The sequence below is a fragment of the Periplaneta americana genome, chromosome 13 (genome assembly GCF_040183065.1).
Source record: "Periplaneta americana isolate PAMFEO1 chromosome 13, P.americana_PAMFEO1_priV1, whole genome shotgun sequence".
Classification (NCBI taxonomy): Eukaryota; Metazoa; Arthropoda; class Insecta; order Blattodea; family Blattidae; genus Periplaneta; species Periplaneta americana.
This window is the reverse complement of record NC_091129.1, coordinates 65,065,233-65,083,728: the sequence shown is the minus strand read 5'-3', so window position 1 is coordinate 65,083,728 and position 18,496 is coordinate 65,065,233. Positions and strand designations below refer to the sequence as shown.

The 18,496-nt window shown below is 35.2% G+C and overlaps 1 protein-coding gene across 1 annotated transcript in view; it reads left to right on the top strand.

Moving 5' to 3' along the window:
- Positions 1-18,496, top strand: part of LOC138711632 (myosin light chain kinase, smooth muscle-like) — a 143,231-nt gene that overhangs the window by 30,070 nt on the left and 94,665 nt on the right. The window contains exon 5 of the mRNA XM_069842763.1: positions 8,078-8,434. Within this exon, the coding sequence (XP_069698864.1) occupies positions 8,078-8,434 (357 nt within the window). The remainder of the gene's footprint in view (positions 1-8,077; positions 8,435-18,496) is intronic.

Below are 18,496 nucleotides of genomic sequence, written 5' to 3'. Positions count from 1 at the left end.
TTTCTTGTCTAGTTCAACATGTTAGGTGATCATCTTTGTTGAGCCTTTGTCTTAACACATTGCATATTTTATAAGTATCTCGAATCTTCTATGTATCCAGTTTTATGAAGGTATTCTGATAAGTAGTGATGTCCAGTGAAGAGGTGGAATGCAGCTACTGGAGACTTTCTTACCATTATGAAAATATAAGATGAATACAGTATTTACATCGAATTTTCCTTCAAATTTCGAACAATGAAGTAGACCTACCCGTTATTAGTTAAAAAATATATTCATAATTTGCTGCGCTTTTAATTTTGATTCCGAAATAGCCTAGAGCGAAATAGGCCTACAGTTCTAGTTGTGTATGTAAAATAATTGGACGGTTATTGGAATAATGTTTGGAGCCAGAGGTACAATTAACAAGGAGACACTTCGTGGCCTTGGTTTGACAAGGTTTCTAACTGCTCTTTCATGCTTTTGAGATACAGAGCTTCAAAGTTTCAATTTATTGTAATATTAACATTTAGTTTCTTACTTTATATTTATGAAACATGACGTATGACATCTTAGCCACCGGCGTGGCTCAGTCGGTTAAGGCGCTTGCCTGCCGGTCTGAAGTTGCGCTCGGGCGCGGGTTCGATCCCCGCTTGGGCTGATTACCTGGTTGGGTTTTTCCGAGGTTTTCCCCAACCGTAAGGTGAATTCCAGGTAATCTATGGCGAACCCTCGGCCCCATCTCGCCAAATACCATCTCGCTATCACCAATCTCATCGACGCTAAATAACCTCGTAGTTGATACAGCGTCGTTAAATAACCAACTAAAAAAAAACGTATGACATCTTAAAGCATTGAGCTTATAATTACATAATTTCATAGCCTAATTTGACCACTTATTCATTTCATTTAGAATATTTTATTTTTCAATTAGAACTATGTCCTTCTATAATGAATTTTCAGGGTGAGACAAGGTTCTAACTGCTGACAGAACTTTGTCAAATTATTTTTATTCATTACTTAAAAAATTTAAACTTTGAAAAAAAAACTTTTCTCTTTTGATTTATAATTGGATAATAGTTTAATTAAAATAAAATTACAGTAATTAAACAATGAGATCTCTGTTATATTACTCTTCATGTAAGGCCAATCTCACTTGATGTTATATGTGGAGGATGTCTGCGTCGAATAGCCTATTGCATTTCCATGACTGCGGAGTAGACACTACTTTGCGTATCTTCTTTTTAGTGCATTTTCTTGGTTATTTCTGAAATTACTGTAATAGTTACATATGTCTTTTTTTTTTGTTAGTCCTATTATAACTTAATTTCAATGTTGCTTGTATTATTTAAATGTATTTATATACTTTATGTTGTTTATATTATATTTTTAAATTAAACAAGTAATAACACAATTAAAAATATTGTTTTAAGAAGCAGTTTCTTGGAAGTGAAGTTAGTCATCAAATTTATTATTGACGAATAAAAAATGTAGGTATATTTTAAGTAATGGGAATGTGTAAATGTTATGAACACGCGAAAAAAATGGCTAAGTGGAAAACGAAGGGATTGAATATAAAAATCATCTTACGTATTGTTGGCTGTCTTATATATATTAGTCAAAGCTTTCTTCATTGTGTAAATTTTTGTCCATCGAAATGCTATTGTTGGCAGTATACTCTGTGAAACAGTACGTCACCTAATTGAAGAAATTTACTGAGATGTTGAAAATTTATTACTGAAGTCAAGTCTTCTCTTCAAAGGATGCCTGTCTGTCCTTCCCTTCCTCATCATTAAAAAACACGTAAATTTTAAGTAACTTTGTGGTCAACTTCACTCTGTTTTCTTCTCATTTAGACCTCTATTTTGCCTTATTTCAAGCATGTAACGGTAAGCTGATAATTTAATGGCAAAGAAGCCATATTCTTTGAAAGGAAATTCACTTCAAATTATAAATTCTTCAATACAGAGTCTTAATTTGTAATATCTTATCGAACCTCAAATTGCATTTTATACCACATGTTACGATTGAGGTTAGGTTCATTACATATAATAATTACGTTCCTGGGGTTGTTCCTTCATAATTTTCATTACCAGATGAATTAGGAGGAATGTAATCATCAGGGTAGTAGTCACGGAAGATACCGACAGAACTTTGATATCACACTTTCATTATGATGATAGCTCTTTTTTATAGAAAAAAAGTACCGGTATACTAATATTAGTTTTCTATTATCAATAATCTGAACATATTACCCATATATTATCAGTACGCCATGAAAATTACTAATAAAATATGATATCATATTTAGCTGTGCATACAACGAATTGAATTTCTGGATTTCTGCGAGAGAATAGTAGCAGCTTGCAGTTGGAATTTTGTCAAAATAAATCTTGACATCAGATAGAACTCTGTCAATTGCTAGTTCGTTCATTTGTCAACAAATGGTGCTGAAATGTATTTATAAGCTAGATAGTATTATGAAGAGTGATTACTAGAGCAGTGCAAAGGGAGCAATTTTTCGACACAACGGCAACAGGGCAAGGGTTGTAAATTCACCTTGTGTACCCGCAGAGGTCTGACTCTGCGGTACACAGGATAGCTGCAAGCAGTAGGTACAGCTTGGTAAAGCAAACGTCAATACTGAAGGAACATGAGAACAGTTCGGTTCTAGTATTACGATGCCTAAGGGGGAGAAAATTCGTTCGGCGAAGTTTAAGAGACTTATTTCCGAATATGGTGATATTTTTTTTGTTGCAGCGAAGATGAACTATTCTGCAAATTGTGTAAAATATCAGTTTCAGTAAATAGAACATGTAATATTCTAAGACATGTAAATAGGGATGTACACAAACGTGCCCTCATGAAGTTGAAAAAAAAAAAAAAAAGGCGAAAAATGTGAGCAGGGCCATAGTTCTTCATCCGTGTTCCATGAAGAAATGTGTGATGCGTTTTGTTGTTTTGTTAAGCATTCAAGAAGATATGTCCTGGTGTATCTCTTCCTCCTTCTCCTATACTTACTCGATGGGTTTCCTGATTGAAGGCCTGCATTTATTACCGGTATTGTAAATATTTCGACCAGGTCCAGAATGTTATTCAATCATTTGATGTGAAAGATCCATTTGCAATACCAATAGCCCAATGTCTGTTGGTTGATTCAAGCATAAAACAACAATTGGAATACATTGAATCGAATTACGGGTTTATTCCTGATTGCATAACAGCTTTAGAAAAGTCTGGTACAAAACTGGTTGATCGGTTTTTCCTATTGCGAAATATCTGGAAGAAAGTGACTCAAGTAGACGATAAAATTGCTAAAATAATATCTGCGAAAATAACAAATATGTTGAAAAAAATGGTGGATATTATAAACTTTGCAAGATTAGTGACAGTATTTCTGGAGATAAGGATTCCTTTGAAGAACTAACAGATGTTGAAAAAAAATGTTGTACAGGATTTTACGTATGCCCCAGTTGTTTCAACAGACGTAGAAAGAAGCTTCTCCACATATAAGGCCATGCTATCAGATAGACGATAATCGTTTTCTGTTAATAACTTACAAATGTCATTTGTTGTGTACTATAACAATATTTGGAAGAAAAGTGATAACGTATAACATGTGCATTAATAACTCACACTCATTGTAAGGAAAAGAAAAAGACAAAAAACAATAGTTCAAGTGCTTTTGCGAATAGAATATCATGAACCCGTTACAAATAAACAGTGATTTTGTTTGCGTTCTGTATGAAATCATACATGTAAAATATATATTATTTGTTTAGGATGAAATGGTTAATTAGTTTTGCAATTTTGATATCTTATTAAAGTATCTGTAGAAAATTAATTGCAGAAACGTTAGGGAACTGTGTCATTTCTATTGTGTCGTCTGTACGTCAACACATCGTGTACCTGACCGTCGCTTGTACACAGGGAACACGCCGAGTAACGTCGGAACCCTTGCTATGATGCCATTCTGTCTGTCATGTGCTCCGTCTGCACCGCTCTAGTGATGAAAAATGAAAAACACGTTTTTGTCAATTTTGTTAGTTAGAATCTTGTCAAACCAAGGCCACGACTTGATTTCCTGACCAAAATTAAAACGCCAGTTGCTGTTATCCAGGTCACAGCTGACTCATTTTGAAGAACTCGCTGGGAATTGTTAGACACCATTTATACTCGGTTATTTAAATTTTATTTATGCCAAGTTTTAAATAATGAATTAAAAGGCAGAGAGCGTCCACTTACTTCTAATATGTAGCATTAGTAATTAATAACATTATTTTATTGATATTACATATTGTTTGGTATGAATTGATTGGTAGGCCGATCATATTGATTCCCTAATTAGGTTAGCTATCCGAGTGGATTCTCTCTATATCTCAAAGTCCCATTCTTGTAATTTCGTCAACTGGAAATATATTTCAGCCTCAATATAATGAAATTTAGTATATTATGATTTACGCCTATCTGCCTATTTGCTCACGAAACTGAAAGCGAGATTAGTTTTAGACTCCATAAGAAAAGACAAGGAAATTGTAACCCATGTGCTGGATCCGCTACCCATAAACAGATTTGCTTTAATAATTATATATAATAATAAATTTTCAGTCAAATACACTTTTCAATTTGTGAGGTCAGATAATCTATTACATCACAATATTTAGTACGAAGTCACTAATATTTTCGACTTTAAAAAGTCATCTTCAGGTGCATGAGATGCAAACAATATTTAAAAATAGGTGATAAGTTGATCTAGCAATTAATAACATGGTAAGTAATGCACGTACTAGCATTTACAATTATATAAATTTCGTGCCTCTTGAGGTAAACTGTACATGGTAAAGCTGAACACTAATGCTAGATTTTCGTGTGTATATAAGACAAGGAGAAGGCACAGCATGATATTAACCTTATACAATTAAAGGCTAAGTATTCTCATTAGATCGTATCATTAAAATTAAATTTGTACAGTTTGATATTAACTATGTTAAAATGTTAAATATAATGTATAAATTTAAAAGAGATGGAGAAGCTGTGATGCAAATGCTGTTGGTGGGAGAGCACGCAGTCTAATTCGTCGTGGTGAATGCCATAGTTGTCTGAAATGTTTTAATTAATAGGTTATTATTAATTTTGAAAAGGTTGTGAGAGCTGATATCAGCGTTTCTTAAAGGTTTATTATATTTGTACTTACATAGTTGTTCAGTTGTTTGCATCCAGACAAGGGGGCGTGATTCACCCGACGTTACATGTTTTAGACTGAGTGATGATGTATGGACAGATAACTGAGAGGGGATGCCAGGAGTGACTATTCGATAACATGTTATTTTATTAAGTGATATAGGGGATTACGTAAATTTGGTATTTGCTCATTTAATAATGGATTATTAGGGTCTTGATTTTTTACAATAAAAAACTCTTCTGCCGTATTGATAAGGTGTGAATCATTTATTACTTTTAAAACTTTTAAGGTGTTTTGCATACTATTAATTTCGTGGCCTGAATCAATAAGATGAGTAGCAAATGTATTCCTGTTATTATGGAAATCTGATTTATGTTCTCTAAATCTAATGTGGAAGTTTCGTTTGGTTTGTCCTATATATTTTCTATTGCAATTTTTACATTGTAAGTGTTAAATACCACTTTGTGAGAATTTATTCGTTTTGCGCAATTTGTTGGTAATGATACTATTTATTTTGTTGTTAGTTCTGAAAGTGATATGTATATTTTCTTTTTTAAAAAATGAAGTTAAATGATTATTAATTTTTCCAAAATATGTCATTGGGTATCTAATTATATCTCTTTTTGGGTTTGTGGGTTGTAATGTGGTGAAAGTTTTATTTTTATTTCCTAGTTTCTTGATTCTATTTCGAATATAGTTTTCAATTGTGTTTCTGTTGAAGCCATTGTTTGTGGCGAGTTGTATTATGTATTTTCTTTCTTTTGTATAAGCTGTTTGACTTAAAGGAGTATTTATTAAGCGGTCAATGAGATACCTAAATTTACATAATTTTTGTGAATATGGATGGTTAGATGTTTTATGTATAGTATAATCAACTGAAGTAACTTTTCGGTAAATATTGTAGGTGAGTTTGGATTTATTTACTTTAATAGTTAAATCAAGAAAATTGATTGTTCTTTGTACTTCTTCCTCGTAAGTAAATTTTAGGCTAGGATGTAATTTATTGAATGAAGTAACTATAGAGTCAGAAGATGATGTGCCATTGTGTATGATTAGGGTATCATCTACATATCGGGAATAATTTTTTATGTTATGCTGATTTTGTATGTTGGGGATGTTTTTATTTTCTAAATTTTGTAGAAAGATTTCTGCCATAAGGCCGGATAAAGGGTCACCCATGGCTATACCTTTAACCTGTTTATATATTTTCTCATTGAAGGTGAAATAATTTTGTTGTAAGGAGGTATGTAACAGGTTTTCTAGTTGTTTTACTAAAATGGGGTCAAGTTTGAGCTCTAATAGTTTTGTGGTAATGATGTGAATAGTTTCTTCAACGGGGATGTTGGTATAAAGATTTTCAATATCAAGGGAAAGTAGTTTATCTTGTTTATTGATTTTTAATTTTCTTAAACGTTGTATTAGTTTTAGTTTTAAAGTCGAAAATATTAGTGACTTCGTACTAAATATTGTAATGTAACAGATTATCTGACCTTACAAAATTGAAAAGTGTATTTGACTGAAAATTTATTATTATATATAATTATTAATTGTATAAACACTTTTCTGAACCAACATGTCTTTCAAAAGATTTGCTTTAGTTTACTTTCCTTTAATGATAAAGCTTATAAGTAACTGGGAATCATTGATATGCCTGCACTTTGAACAATGTGAACAGACACAAAAGTCTGGCACGGCGTTCAGTAACACGAAAGTCTTAAAAAATATTCAAGCGTTGGCAGTAGCATGAGTATTGCCCGTATTGTCCATCGTTCGTGAAAGTATAAGGTCTTTGTTTATTTTTAGATCAAAGTATATTCATTTAAAAATATAACGTAAAGTGCTTAAAGAAATATAGTCTATTATTCTGCTTTAGAAATTAGTTTTTATTTTAGTCTGTGAGTCAGCATGTTTACAATTCTCAAGTCAAAATTGTACATCTTGATTACGCAACTTTTAACTTTGGAAAACGTATTATGTGTCTTTCATGTGTTAAATTTTATGTTACATAAAATGTAACATAACATGTAACATTTTATGTAACAAAATTTAACGCTTGAAAGACACATAATAGGCCTATGTTTTTAAAAATTGTAGCTTGAATATTCTTCTCCATAATCTCCTTTTGCTCTATCGTGCATTTGATTTTATGCGTTGCACCGAGAGCAATGGGGACCTGAAAACTGAGATGTAACGTAATGTTTTGTTCCTTATTTGACTAAAAAAATGCTGGAGTTCAGCTTTAAATATATTATTTTGAATTTCTCTCATATTCAAAATCCTCGGGCTAAAATTTCCGTACGGATAATGTCTGTTTCCACAATTTTATTTATCTTCCAGGTAACCGTTGTGTATATTTGACTAAATTCAAAGAATTAACAGAGGCCTAAATTGGTTTGCAGGTTTCTCACCTGGAATTGAATACGTAACTTCACAAAACTATGACTTTAGATTTATCTTATTTCTGGTTATATCTTCAGAAGTATTGAGTTAAAAACATGGCATGGGTAATATCTTAATTACGTTATCTATTGTCCTGCCTTTTTAGTTGGTCGAGGGTTATTTAATGACGCCGTACCAACTGCTAAGTTATTCAGCGTCGATGGAATTGGTGATAGGGAGATGATATTTTACGAGATAAAGCAAAAGATTCGCCATCATAGATCACCTAATAGGTTGTTTGAGGAAAACCTCGAAAAATATCCAACCAGGTAATCGGCTCAAGTGGGAATTGAACCCACCCCCAAGCACAGGTCCATAGCAGCAGACAAACGTCTCTGCCGACATAGCTACGCCGATAGTTCTCCTCCTTCTTCTTCTGTCAATTAACATTTTGGGTTTTGTACCCATTCCGAGATCAAAATAAGTGATTGAGTGAACCAACTTCGTTCACAGTTTTTAATCCGAATCCATTTGTTGCAGGAGCTGTGATCGAGCACCACGCGCCCTACTGGGAGCAGCCCTTTTCGCAGCCCTACTTCGACAACTCTACGCGTCGGGAGATGACGACCACAGTGGGCCAGAGCGCGTACCTGCACTGCAGAGTGAGGAACCTGGGAGACCGGGCCGTGTCCTGGATCCGCAAGCGGGACTTGCACATCCTCACGGTCGGCATCCTCACCTACACCAACGACCAACGCTTCCAGTCATTGCACTCGGACGGCTCCGACGAATGGACGCTCAAAGTGAGCTCTCCACAGGTCAGGGACTCCGGTACCTACGAGTGCCAGGTCAGCACGGAACCCAAGATCAGCCAAGCCTTCCGCCTCAATGTTGTCGGTGAGTTGCTGCAAGGAACTTCAAAATTATTCATCTGTATCATCTACTTTAATTCCTATCCCCCTCTCTTTTACTTTCATCTTTTCCATTTCGCCTTTCATTTTTCGAGGGAAAGTAAGAAAGCAAAGCTTCCATAGCTATACCTTTAATTTACACATTCAAAATTTGGTTTTATGGTTCTAAACGCCGAGTACTTGACAACCAAGCACTGATCCTCCTTAATTGGTATCGCCTTGTGCACCTCGTCCTAGTACCATAGTCCACTTGGAACATGCTGAGAGCAACCATAAACAACACTCACCCGAAATTCAGCCCACAACTCGACTCTGATAGGCTAATGCAAATGGAAACATGTAAATCATAGGATCACAGCCTATCAGAGTCGAACAACAATCTGAAGGCCAACTGAGTGCCGTATAACTGCCTATCAGAGTCGAATGGCCGTCTAAGGTTTGGGTGAGTGTTGTTGAGCCTTGCCCTCAGCACGTTCCAAATACATAGATGGCCGGAGTGAGTTTCCCACTTTTCTCTGTCAGAGATCTCTTTAAAATTTCTCTTAAAGTGATGAGCAGGGTTATAAAATTTTTGCAGGCATTTTTCATAGGAAAAAATGAGGAGAAAATGTGTTAAAATAAGACAAAAAAGAGGACACGAAGGTACTGTTTCAATCAACTATTTGGGCAAATGCTCTTCCTCTTCTCTCGTGTAATTAAAACCAACTTAATCGAAACTATGTACGTTTCTAATACATAGACTATCTTCAGTATTAAATAATTGTATATCAGTATCATTTACCTGTATAACCGTTCCATCAGTTTCGATGAAATCCTGCTTGAATTCCTGAGCCAGGATGAAAAATCAGATTTGGACACCTTCGACATAACGAAATCTAGTATTAAATTCGTTAAGCAACCAATGGAAGAATTAAATAACTCTTTTTTTTAATATACATTAATTTATGGATACTTGATCCAAGTAGCCCACTTCCATTATGTATTATCAATAGGAGCAGTATTTGCTATCATAGCAGGATTTATCCAATGATACCCTCTATTTACAGGTTTAACTATAAATCCAAAATGATTAAAAGCACAATTTGCAATTTACTTTCACTAACAGGAGATACTGATTCGAGTGAAATTAAGAAGAGTTAGTTATAAGCACTTTGTTGCTTCACAGATAGATATAGTGGCATCAACTTACTTAACGGTCAGCGAGTGAAATTTCCCTTTTTGAAGGTGTGCTTTGTCTTCACTTCCGCTTTCACTACCATGATAAGCATTATGTAAATTGCAATACAGTGAAATTAAAAAAAAATACATTAAACGACAAAATGAGCTGTAAAAAAATTAAAATGTAGCAGTATAAGGGTATAAAAGAAAATGTGTACAGAGTGAAGTGAAAAGAGGGTAAAGAGCCCAAAAAGTAGAGAAAAGGGTACGGAAAAATTACTTCCATTCTCTTCTGAAGGAACATTTCATTTCACACGCAGGTTTCTGTCAGAGAGTTCTAATTGATAAAACAATTGCGCGCGTGCAAATCCTAACCTTGATGATGAGAATGGAGTAATGATGTGCATAGTTATAGGATATTATTTTAATTGACTTTTAATAATGAACAAAGAATTCTTCACATGAATTAAATAATGTTGTTTAGCCAATTGTCCGAAGACAGGACTGAACCTCATAAGTGACACCAATAAGGCATCACTCATGACCGTCATGAGACAAATAAGCTAGGAGTTAATGGGGTAGGATGGCCAGATCCTTTCCTCTTAATTATTATTAGGCCTATTATCATTTTGTAATATTGACATTTTTTACAAATACAGATTCATAGAGATATTTTATCTTTTGCATCACTTGGACAAGATAACTCCGTATGCAAGCCATTAAGGCATACAAGACTATGATCTCAGTTGTTGGCCGCCCACTCCGGTGTTCATCTCCAATGTTACGTCTGCCCTCAGAAACATTTTATACCATCGAAAAGTTTGTTTCTTATGGCATTTTCACCGAGTTTCACACAAAACAAGATGGCATACCACGGCGTGATGTTTGATTCCATTGTACTGACGAGGAGCAAACACAACTCCACTAGTCAAGCAGCTACTCCACACTGACGGCTTGCAGCAGGGCTGGGCATCGGGAGCGCATCCAGACTCTAAACGGAGACGCTTAATATTTATCCGTCACTGAATCAACGCTGCGCAGTGTACGGCGGGGAAGAGAGGGGATGAAGAGAAATCATATAGCTCCCCGTGAGAGAGTAGAATCCACTCTTGATGCCCAGCCCTGGCTTGCAGGGTGGTGCAAGTTGCAATTCGGGTAGAGGAAGGACCAAGCTCAAACACATCTCTGGTAGGAGGCTGCAGAGTTGCCTCATCAGGTGGGAAAAAAATTAGTTCTATTAATTTATTGTCTGACCTCGTATTTCATTAATCCAGGAATCGTAATAATTGCAACATTGTACACGAGATAGCGTCTGTCAACTGAGAGTTCAAAATAATGTCCGGTCGGGAGATAGATGGTGTTTTGGTCGGAGATTTAAGTGTTCACTTGTCACGATAGATGTCATATTGGTGAGAGAGCATTTCAAATCGGAGTGTCAGATGTCTTTTTGTTAGAGAGAACTCGGAACTTCAGACAAAATAACTCATCCATAGTAAAGTCGCGATGTGAACATTGTAGTTAAAACATATGTAAAAAAGAAAGAAAGAAAGAAGAGTGCCAGTTGTATCTTTCTGGTATCTGGTATGAATTAAAAACAACTGATATATGATACATTCTTAATGTCCCATGAGGCTGTGACAGACATAACATCGGTGGTTTTTGGATGATTGGAGATAGGTCATAAAATGAGTTTTGAGATACTTAAAAATAAAACTATGAAACCTTATTGAAAATCATTAACTACACAAATAAAACACATAAAATGCAAATATATATATATTGCACATCCGCTTCTAGAATTTAACTTGTTTATTCACGTGAGGAACAAAATTCCATTTGTACAAAAATGACTCAATCCCCTTTACTTGAACACATCGATATATGAATGAAAGAAAATGCCGCTTCAATGACGTAAAGTTTATTTGCATGCATAGTACCACGTATTGCTAAAGGAACAGCCGAAAAAAGAACGAACTTGTTATTGACGGAAGTACTAAAGCATAATAAAGTGTAGTGCAGTACTTTCTGACCATAGTCGTACAATTACTTCCACTCTACGTCTCTCCATATTATCCATAGACGTAACTTCATTTCGATTCCCTGCATTATTCGTTAGGATTCGTTTATATCTGACTTCCTTCTGTGTTTTCTTCTTCATTTGTGTCTTCAATTTAATTCATCGGTAAATATAGATGTACCAGCACCTTGACGTTTTTTTTTCCGCAAGAATAACTCATAACACCGTAAATACTGCTTTCCAAGTACAAACATCGAACAGTGAACGTTATGCAAGTATTTTTCTTTCAAGGCGATAGAAGTGCTGCATTTCGAACTTTTTTTTTTTAATTCTGAAAATATAGTGGGCGAATGCTTTGAGAAGAATATAAATGATCCCTTGCTACAAACTTTACTCTCTTGCGATAAATCCAACATTGCTTTGAGGACGTGTTTTTTCTGTTTTTCTTTTGTGAGTCAGATACTTTGATATCAATAGTCTAGAGGATTGCGGAGGAAAATGTGTAATGTCATGTCAGTGATCTTGTATTGGACAAAGAGAAAGTCAGGAATTCTAAGAAACTTAAACGAGCTAGCAATTTGGTGTTCTGTGCATGTATACGAACGTCAGTGCCAGGTTACTGAAAGCTTGAGGCTATGTATTTCAGTTGCAGGAAGGATAAAATGTCAAACGTATAACTCTGTGCAGGATAAAGTAACGCAGTCGAAGTTATTCATATAACACCATTTTAAGCTACAGTTGTTCAAATAGCGTTCAGCTCGACTTCCAGCAAGGAACACGCGCATCAGACATGCTTGAACGGCTGGCATATACTGAATCACTATCGATTAGTAACATCCCGCGTATTTTTACTTATATAGCTTTGATTAATAATACCATGTACACAATTCTTTTTTTTTATTTCATAATGAGTGCTAACTTATGTTACAGGGGTTGTTGAATATGGTGTCTAGGCCCCTCGCAAGTTCAGTTAATTCCTAGATAAGAAACCCGAAATATTCAATATAGAGTAAAGAGGAATTAGTCCCTAATAGGGCATTTACTTTGAGTTCTTATTTTGTCTCTTTTTTATTATTTATTTTTACGGAGCTTTATCAACAGCTATGATTATCTAGCGTCTGAATGAGATAAACGTACGAGACGCGTCCATAAAGTAACTTTCCCACTCGTCCCACTAATAGCAAACCATATGTTATGTGAAGCTGTGAAGCGACTGCGTGTACGTGATAGAGTAATGTCCTGGCATGGCGCGTGCGCTAGCGGAACTTCCCGAGTGCTCTCAGTAGCTTCGTTGCATTGGTTGAAGATGGACGTTCCTATTCCAGCTCCCGCCGCGTGAAGTGCGGTCAGTGATAAAGTTTTTGAATGCACAAGGCATAGCGCCGATTGAAATTGATCGTCAGCTGTGCCAGGCCTATGGGCAAGCAGATGATGCGTTACTGCTGTAGACAATTTTCAGCAGGACGCCAAAATGTGCATGACGAGGAGCGCAGTAGTAGGCCAACCATAATCACAGACGACCTTTTGGAGCAACGCACCATCTGCTTGCTCATAGACCTGGCACAGCTGACGATCAATTTCAATCGGCGCTATGCCCTGTGCATTCAAAAACTTTATCACTGGCCGTACTTCACGCGGCGGGAGCTGGAATAGGAACGTCCATCTTCAACCAATGCAACGAAGCTACTGAGAGCACTCGGGATGTTCCGCTAGCGCTTGCGGCATGCCACGACATTATTCTATCACGCAGTCGCTTCGCGCAACATAAGGTTTGCTAGCTGTGGGACAAGTGGGAAAGTTACTTTATGGACGCGTCTCTTAATAATGCCAGCGAAATGAGTTCAGAGTCCAGCACCAAAAGATACCCAGCATTTGCTCCTACAAGATTGAGGAAAAACCTCGGGAAAAAACCTCAACCAGGATTTTAATCCGGGCCGACTCGTTTCATGGTCAGGCATGCAAACCGTTACTCCTCAGCGGTGGACAATTTTGTCTTTTCGAGCAGTATAACTTATACATGAGTGGCTCAGTACCATAGTTGCCTAAATCATAATTACACTGAACAAAGTTATTGAAGTCTAAGCTTAGACATCGTTTCATAAAATTACATGCTCTCAATTAGAAATTATTTCTCCTTTACCATCGTCTAATATTCATCTAGTACAAGTACTTTGGCACACATATAAATTATAGTTTACAGTCATTCTACGCAGAAATCAGAGGCTTAAAAATTTGTAGGTTAGGCGACTATGGCGTAGAGTATGCGTCTATAATATGGTCACCTCAGTTCCAGTCCCATCGGATGCAAATAAAAAGGATACAGAAAAGATTTTTATGTTACTTATATTTTAAAAAAGCATCACGTTTCGTCTTATGAAAAGCAAATTTCATATGATCAGTTACTTTTTGAATTCAATTATAAAACTTTAAAATCTAGACGATTAGTAAATAGCCAATTTTACTCTATAAAACTGTTAACGGTATATTGAATAACAGTGATTTTTCCTGCGGGACAAAATTCCGGCACATCCGGCAACGCTGATATAACCTCTGCAGTTGCGAGCGTCGTTAAATAAAAAACATAACTTTAACTTTAACAGTTATTTTCTTAAATTCCTTCAGTTCAATGTAAAAAGAACAGAATTACGTCATAGGTAACCTTTTGTATTCCAGTACCTAGAACTATTTTCTTCAAGAACTCTCCATTGTTTGTTATGTGCAATACTTACAACTCTCTGTCTTTAAAGTGTGATTCTCAATTAGATTTCAGTTTAACAGTTAACAAATTTCGTGTAATATTAAAAAGAACTAATGTATATCTCCTTAGATATTTAAATTATGAATTAGTGTACTATAATGTTTTACTCTAATTATGAAATAATTCTGTAGTATTATATTGACATTTGGCACTAATATTAACTGCAATATTATATTCTAGCATCCATTATGTATATTTCTTTCTTTAATTTGTGTTGTTTTGTTTTTTCACTATTATGTATTTTGTATATGTATCAATGTAAGCCACCTATAATTAGAAGCTTGCTTCTGTTGGTCATGAAGTTTTAATAAATAAATAAATAAATAAATATGGAATCACTATAGGACTTTGATGAAGTAGAATTAGCGCGACACTGTTCATCGAAAATCTCACATTGACACGAAAAAAACATCCCATGTCTAGGTTGAGATTCGAACCCAGGATCATGATTTAAAAATACTGTGGAAGCTATGCATTTTCGATTTTGTTCAGCAACAGAATGAAGTTCACGAACATTGCTATATACAGCTCATACAGTTCCCCATCAGTAAGTTTTTCAATATTCAATTCTTGACCTGAAGACATAACCCATAACCGATACCTCACTTTTTCAGCGATTTTAGTCCCCGCATTGTTCGTCCTTTGAAATTGTAGTCTTAATAATTTTTTGATACCATATATCCATGTGTTGATATGTTAGCAGCAGATGAAGAAATGAGTCTCAATGAACTGTGATCACTAGGGACCATAATATTCTGGCTCAGGTCGTATGGAAATAAGGTTAGATGTTCATACACTACATTGACGTGATGTCATGTTTGGTCCGTAAAAAAAGTACATAACTGTCCGGGAACACTTACATCTTGTTTGTGCTGCAGTTGACGCTATATTCATGAGTCAAAGCTAGACCTCGCAGACTCATTGCAAAACATTTATTCAATTGACTTATTTTTACTGGTAGAGTTTAAGCCATAAGACTTTCTTGTCACCTCAACCAGTACAAAAATACATAGCTGTAACATTAAATCCAGACTTTGAGATGGACAAGACATGTAGCACACATAGGCGAATCCAGAAATGCATTGTAGTGTTGGAAGGCCAGACAGAAAAAGTGTTTTGGGGAGGCCGAAACGTAGATAGGAGGATAATATTAAAATGGATTTGGGGGAGGTGGGATATTATAGTAGAGACTGGAATAATCTTGCTCAGGATTGTGGGCTTATGTGAGGGCAGCAGTGAACCTCCGGATCCTCTAAAAAGTCATTTGTAAGTAAATAATCAAATAGCTATAAATAACACCAATACAGAAAACAGTGGAATAGTAGTAGTAGTAGTAATACTAATAATGATAATAATAATAATAATAATAATAATAATAATAGCAAAGATGTGTTTAGATGTATTCCTCAGAGTTAAAAAATTACAATTTGGAATTAAGTAAGATAATTTGGACCAAGGGAATGAACGATTAACATAATGAAGGAAAATAAGTATATTAAAAGTAAAAATTATACTGTATAAAAGCAGTATTTGAAGAGAGATCAGGACTCGAAAAGCAGTCTTTTTGACAATCGATTCAGATAACATTGATTGTTTTGTATGTGATCATTGTCAGTAGATACAATAATTGTCCCACTTAATCGTGTCTTCAAGTAGTGTGGCAAGGGTTGGTTTGGTAGCAGAAATGTGCACTTTCGATTGAAAATGCTTTCATGCTAATGATTCGTTCTTTTTAATTGCTTCTATCTTATGGAGTAATATTATACATACAGATGTTATATTATCGTAATTATCTCATGAATCCACTGCACGGGTCTTCTGACCGTACGTGCTTTGTACCTAAAACAAGTCCTACTTTGTAGGTTTCAACCCCTCACCTATAGTTAGATGCAACCACTCTCCAAAAGAACACGCATATTAAAATAAAAATGACAGAAACAAAACACATTATATAATATATATCATAACTTAAACAGGCATAAATGTGCGTTTGTATCTTATTAAATTGTATGACAAATGGTGTTTACTGTATTTCCGACACTGGGATCCATTTTTTGCTGTACTGCAATATCAAGGTGGTTGTTGTTTAGTCAACTGTCCGAAGACAGGTTTGAACCTCATAAGTAACACCAATAAGGCATCACTCATGAGGCAACTAGGCCAGGAGATAATAGGGTAGGGTGGCCATTTTCTTTCCTCCTATTTGTTTAACTTTAATTTTTATGTAACTTGTCTTAACTGTAGGTCATTAAATTCATGGAGATTGTAACAGTAAAAGTGAATTGATCATATTTAAAGTACTATTATTGCAATCATTTCCTTAAGTTTTCCACAATGCTTGAAAAAGCTTAAGTGTCCGGTATTGGAAGACCTTCCCCTATAGCTTCATTTTTAAGAGTGGAAGGTGTATGTAAGACTTTGAAATAAAATATTTCCCAAACTTTCGCCTTCATGTCAAGTCTAGCCACTACGTACAAGGACATCATTTTATTTTTACTGACATTTTTAATATTAACCTGGCTATAACTTTAGACAACCGGAAACACCGTTCGCTACCCCCTTCCACGGCTGGAGTTCGATGATACTGGCGTAAAACAAACAAAGAAGAGAAGGAGGGAAAAAAAGTACTTAATCCATTTACTTAAACTAGGAAATATCGCGATTTTGAGTTCTATAATTTTCATTAGGTTTTTGTTTAATCAAAATGCAGTACTATATTAACAATAAGTGTTTTTACTCACGAACTGAGTTATCCATGCGAACGTATTCATTATGCAGTGTAGGCCTATATTATACTGTCTACAGCACATTAGCGTACAATTTAGAGAATGAAGTTAAATTGAAAAATAATCATAATATGGATATTTAAACACATATTTGAAAATGGTGGCCGTTCATTTCGATACAGACTTCAGTTCTTTTGTGCATATTATCGCACTATAGACTATTGCATCAAATTCCAATTGCCAGTTTCGTCCTTCATACTAGTAACTCATATCGAAATAATTCTGTACCTACTCTATAAAAGAGTACCTTTCGTACTGTAAATTCAATCTTCACTTCTGCCCTACCCGCACAGATAAAATTACTCAGACATGCTATCTACTGTCCGTCCAAGTGGTTATGCCGCAGGATCGTAGAAAGGGAGGAAATCACGTGACAGTTAATTACTTAACGAGGCCCTTTTATTTAAGTTATTTTAAACAGTTGTATAATATTACGTAAACGTCCAATTCCTAACAGAAATTAATGTTTTCAGAAAAGAGCTAAGACAGCCCAGCTTTTACAGAGGGGCGTGCAGAAGCAGGTGGGGAAAATCGGGATGCGACGTAGGCAAACGGACGACATCCCTGTGCGAAAATATGATTCAATATTGAAAGCTCTTTCGTCACTGGAAAACGCGAACATATTTCTTGAACGTACTATACTCACTAACTCAGTGCTGTTTACTATATGCTGCCTTGATTCTGTATGGAGGACAGTTGGAACTTCATTAATAGAAGGGGTGGGAGTGAAGTACACTCAAAAACTCAGGTACAATAAAAATGAAGTAAAAATAAAATGATGTCCCTGTATATTTCAGAAGAAATTTATAAAATATACGAGATGTTTTATTTTATTCATTGCCTATCATTTTCAGGTATTATGTACAATATAGACACATAATTACCGCAAGAAATTCATGATGTGATTAGTTTTGCTTGTAGAATTATTATAAATAAATGAGTGAGTGATTGGATGGATGGATGGATGGATGGATGGATGGATGGATGGATGGATGGATGGATGAATGAATGAATGAATGAATGAATGAATGAATGAATGAATGAATGAATGAATGAATGAATGAATGAATGAATAGGAAAATCATATTCTATGCAAAATATTTCGCGCAAAATTAAAATCAAACTATGCGTTCAAGAAAAAGTTATTAATTTCTTTGACTAGCTGGTGATGACCTTACTTAAGGGGTTGGGTACAGCTAATAGTAGTAAAATGTTTGGATATATTCAACATTTTTTCCTCCATTACTGTATCTTGTACAATAATGAAAATTGGTATGTGTAAAACACTGTCCTTCTGGTATATGAAAAAAAAAAATTATTCGTTAAAAA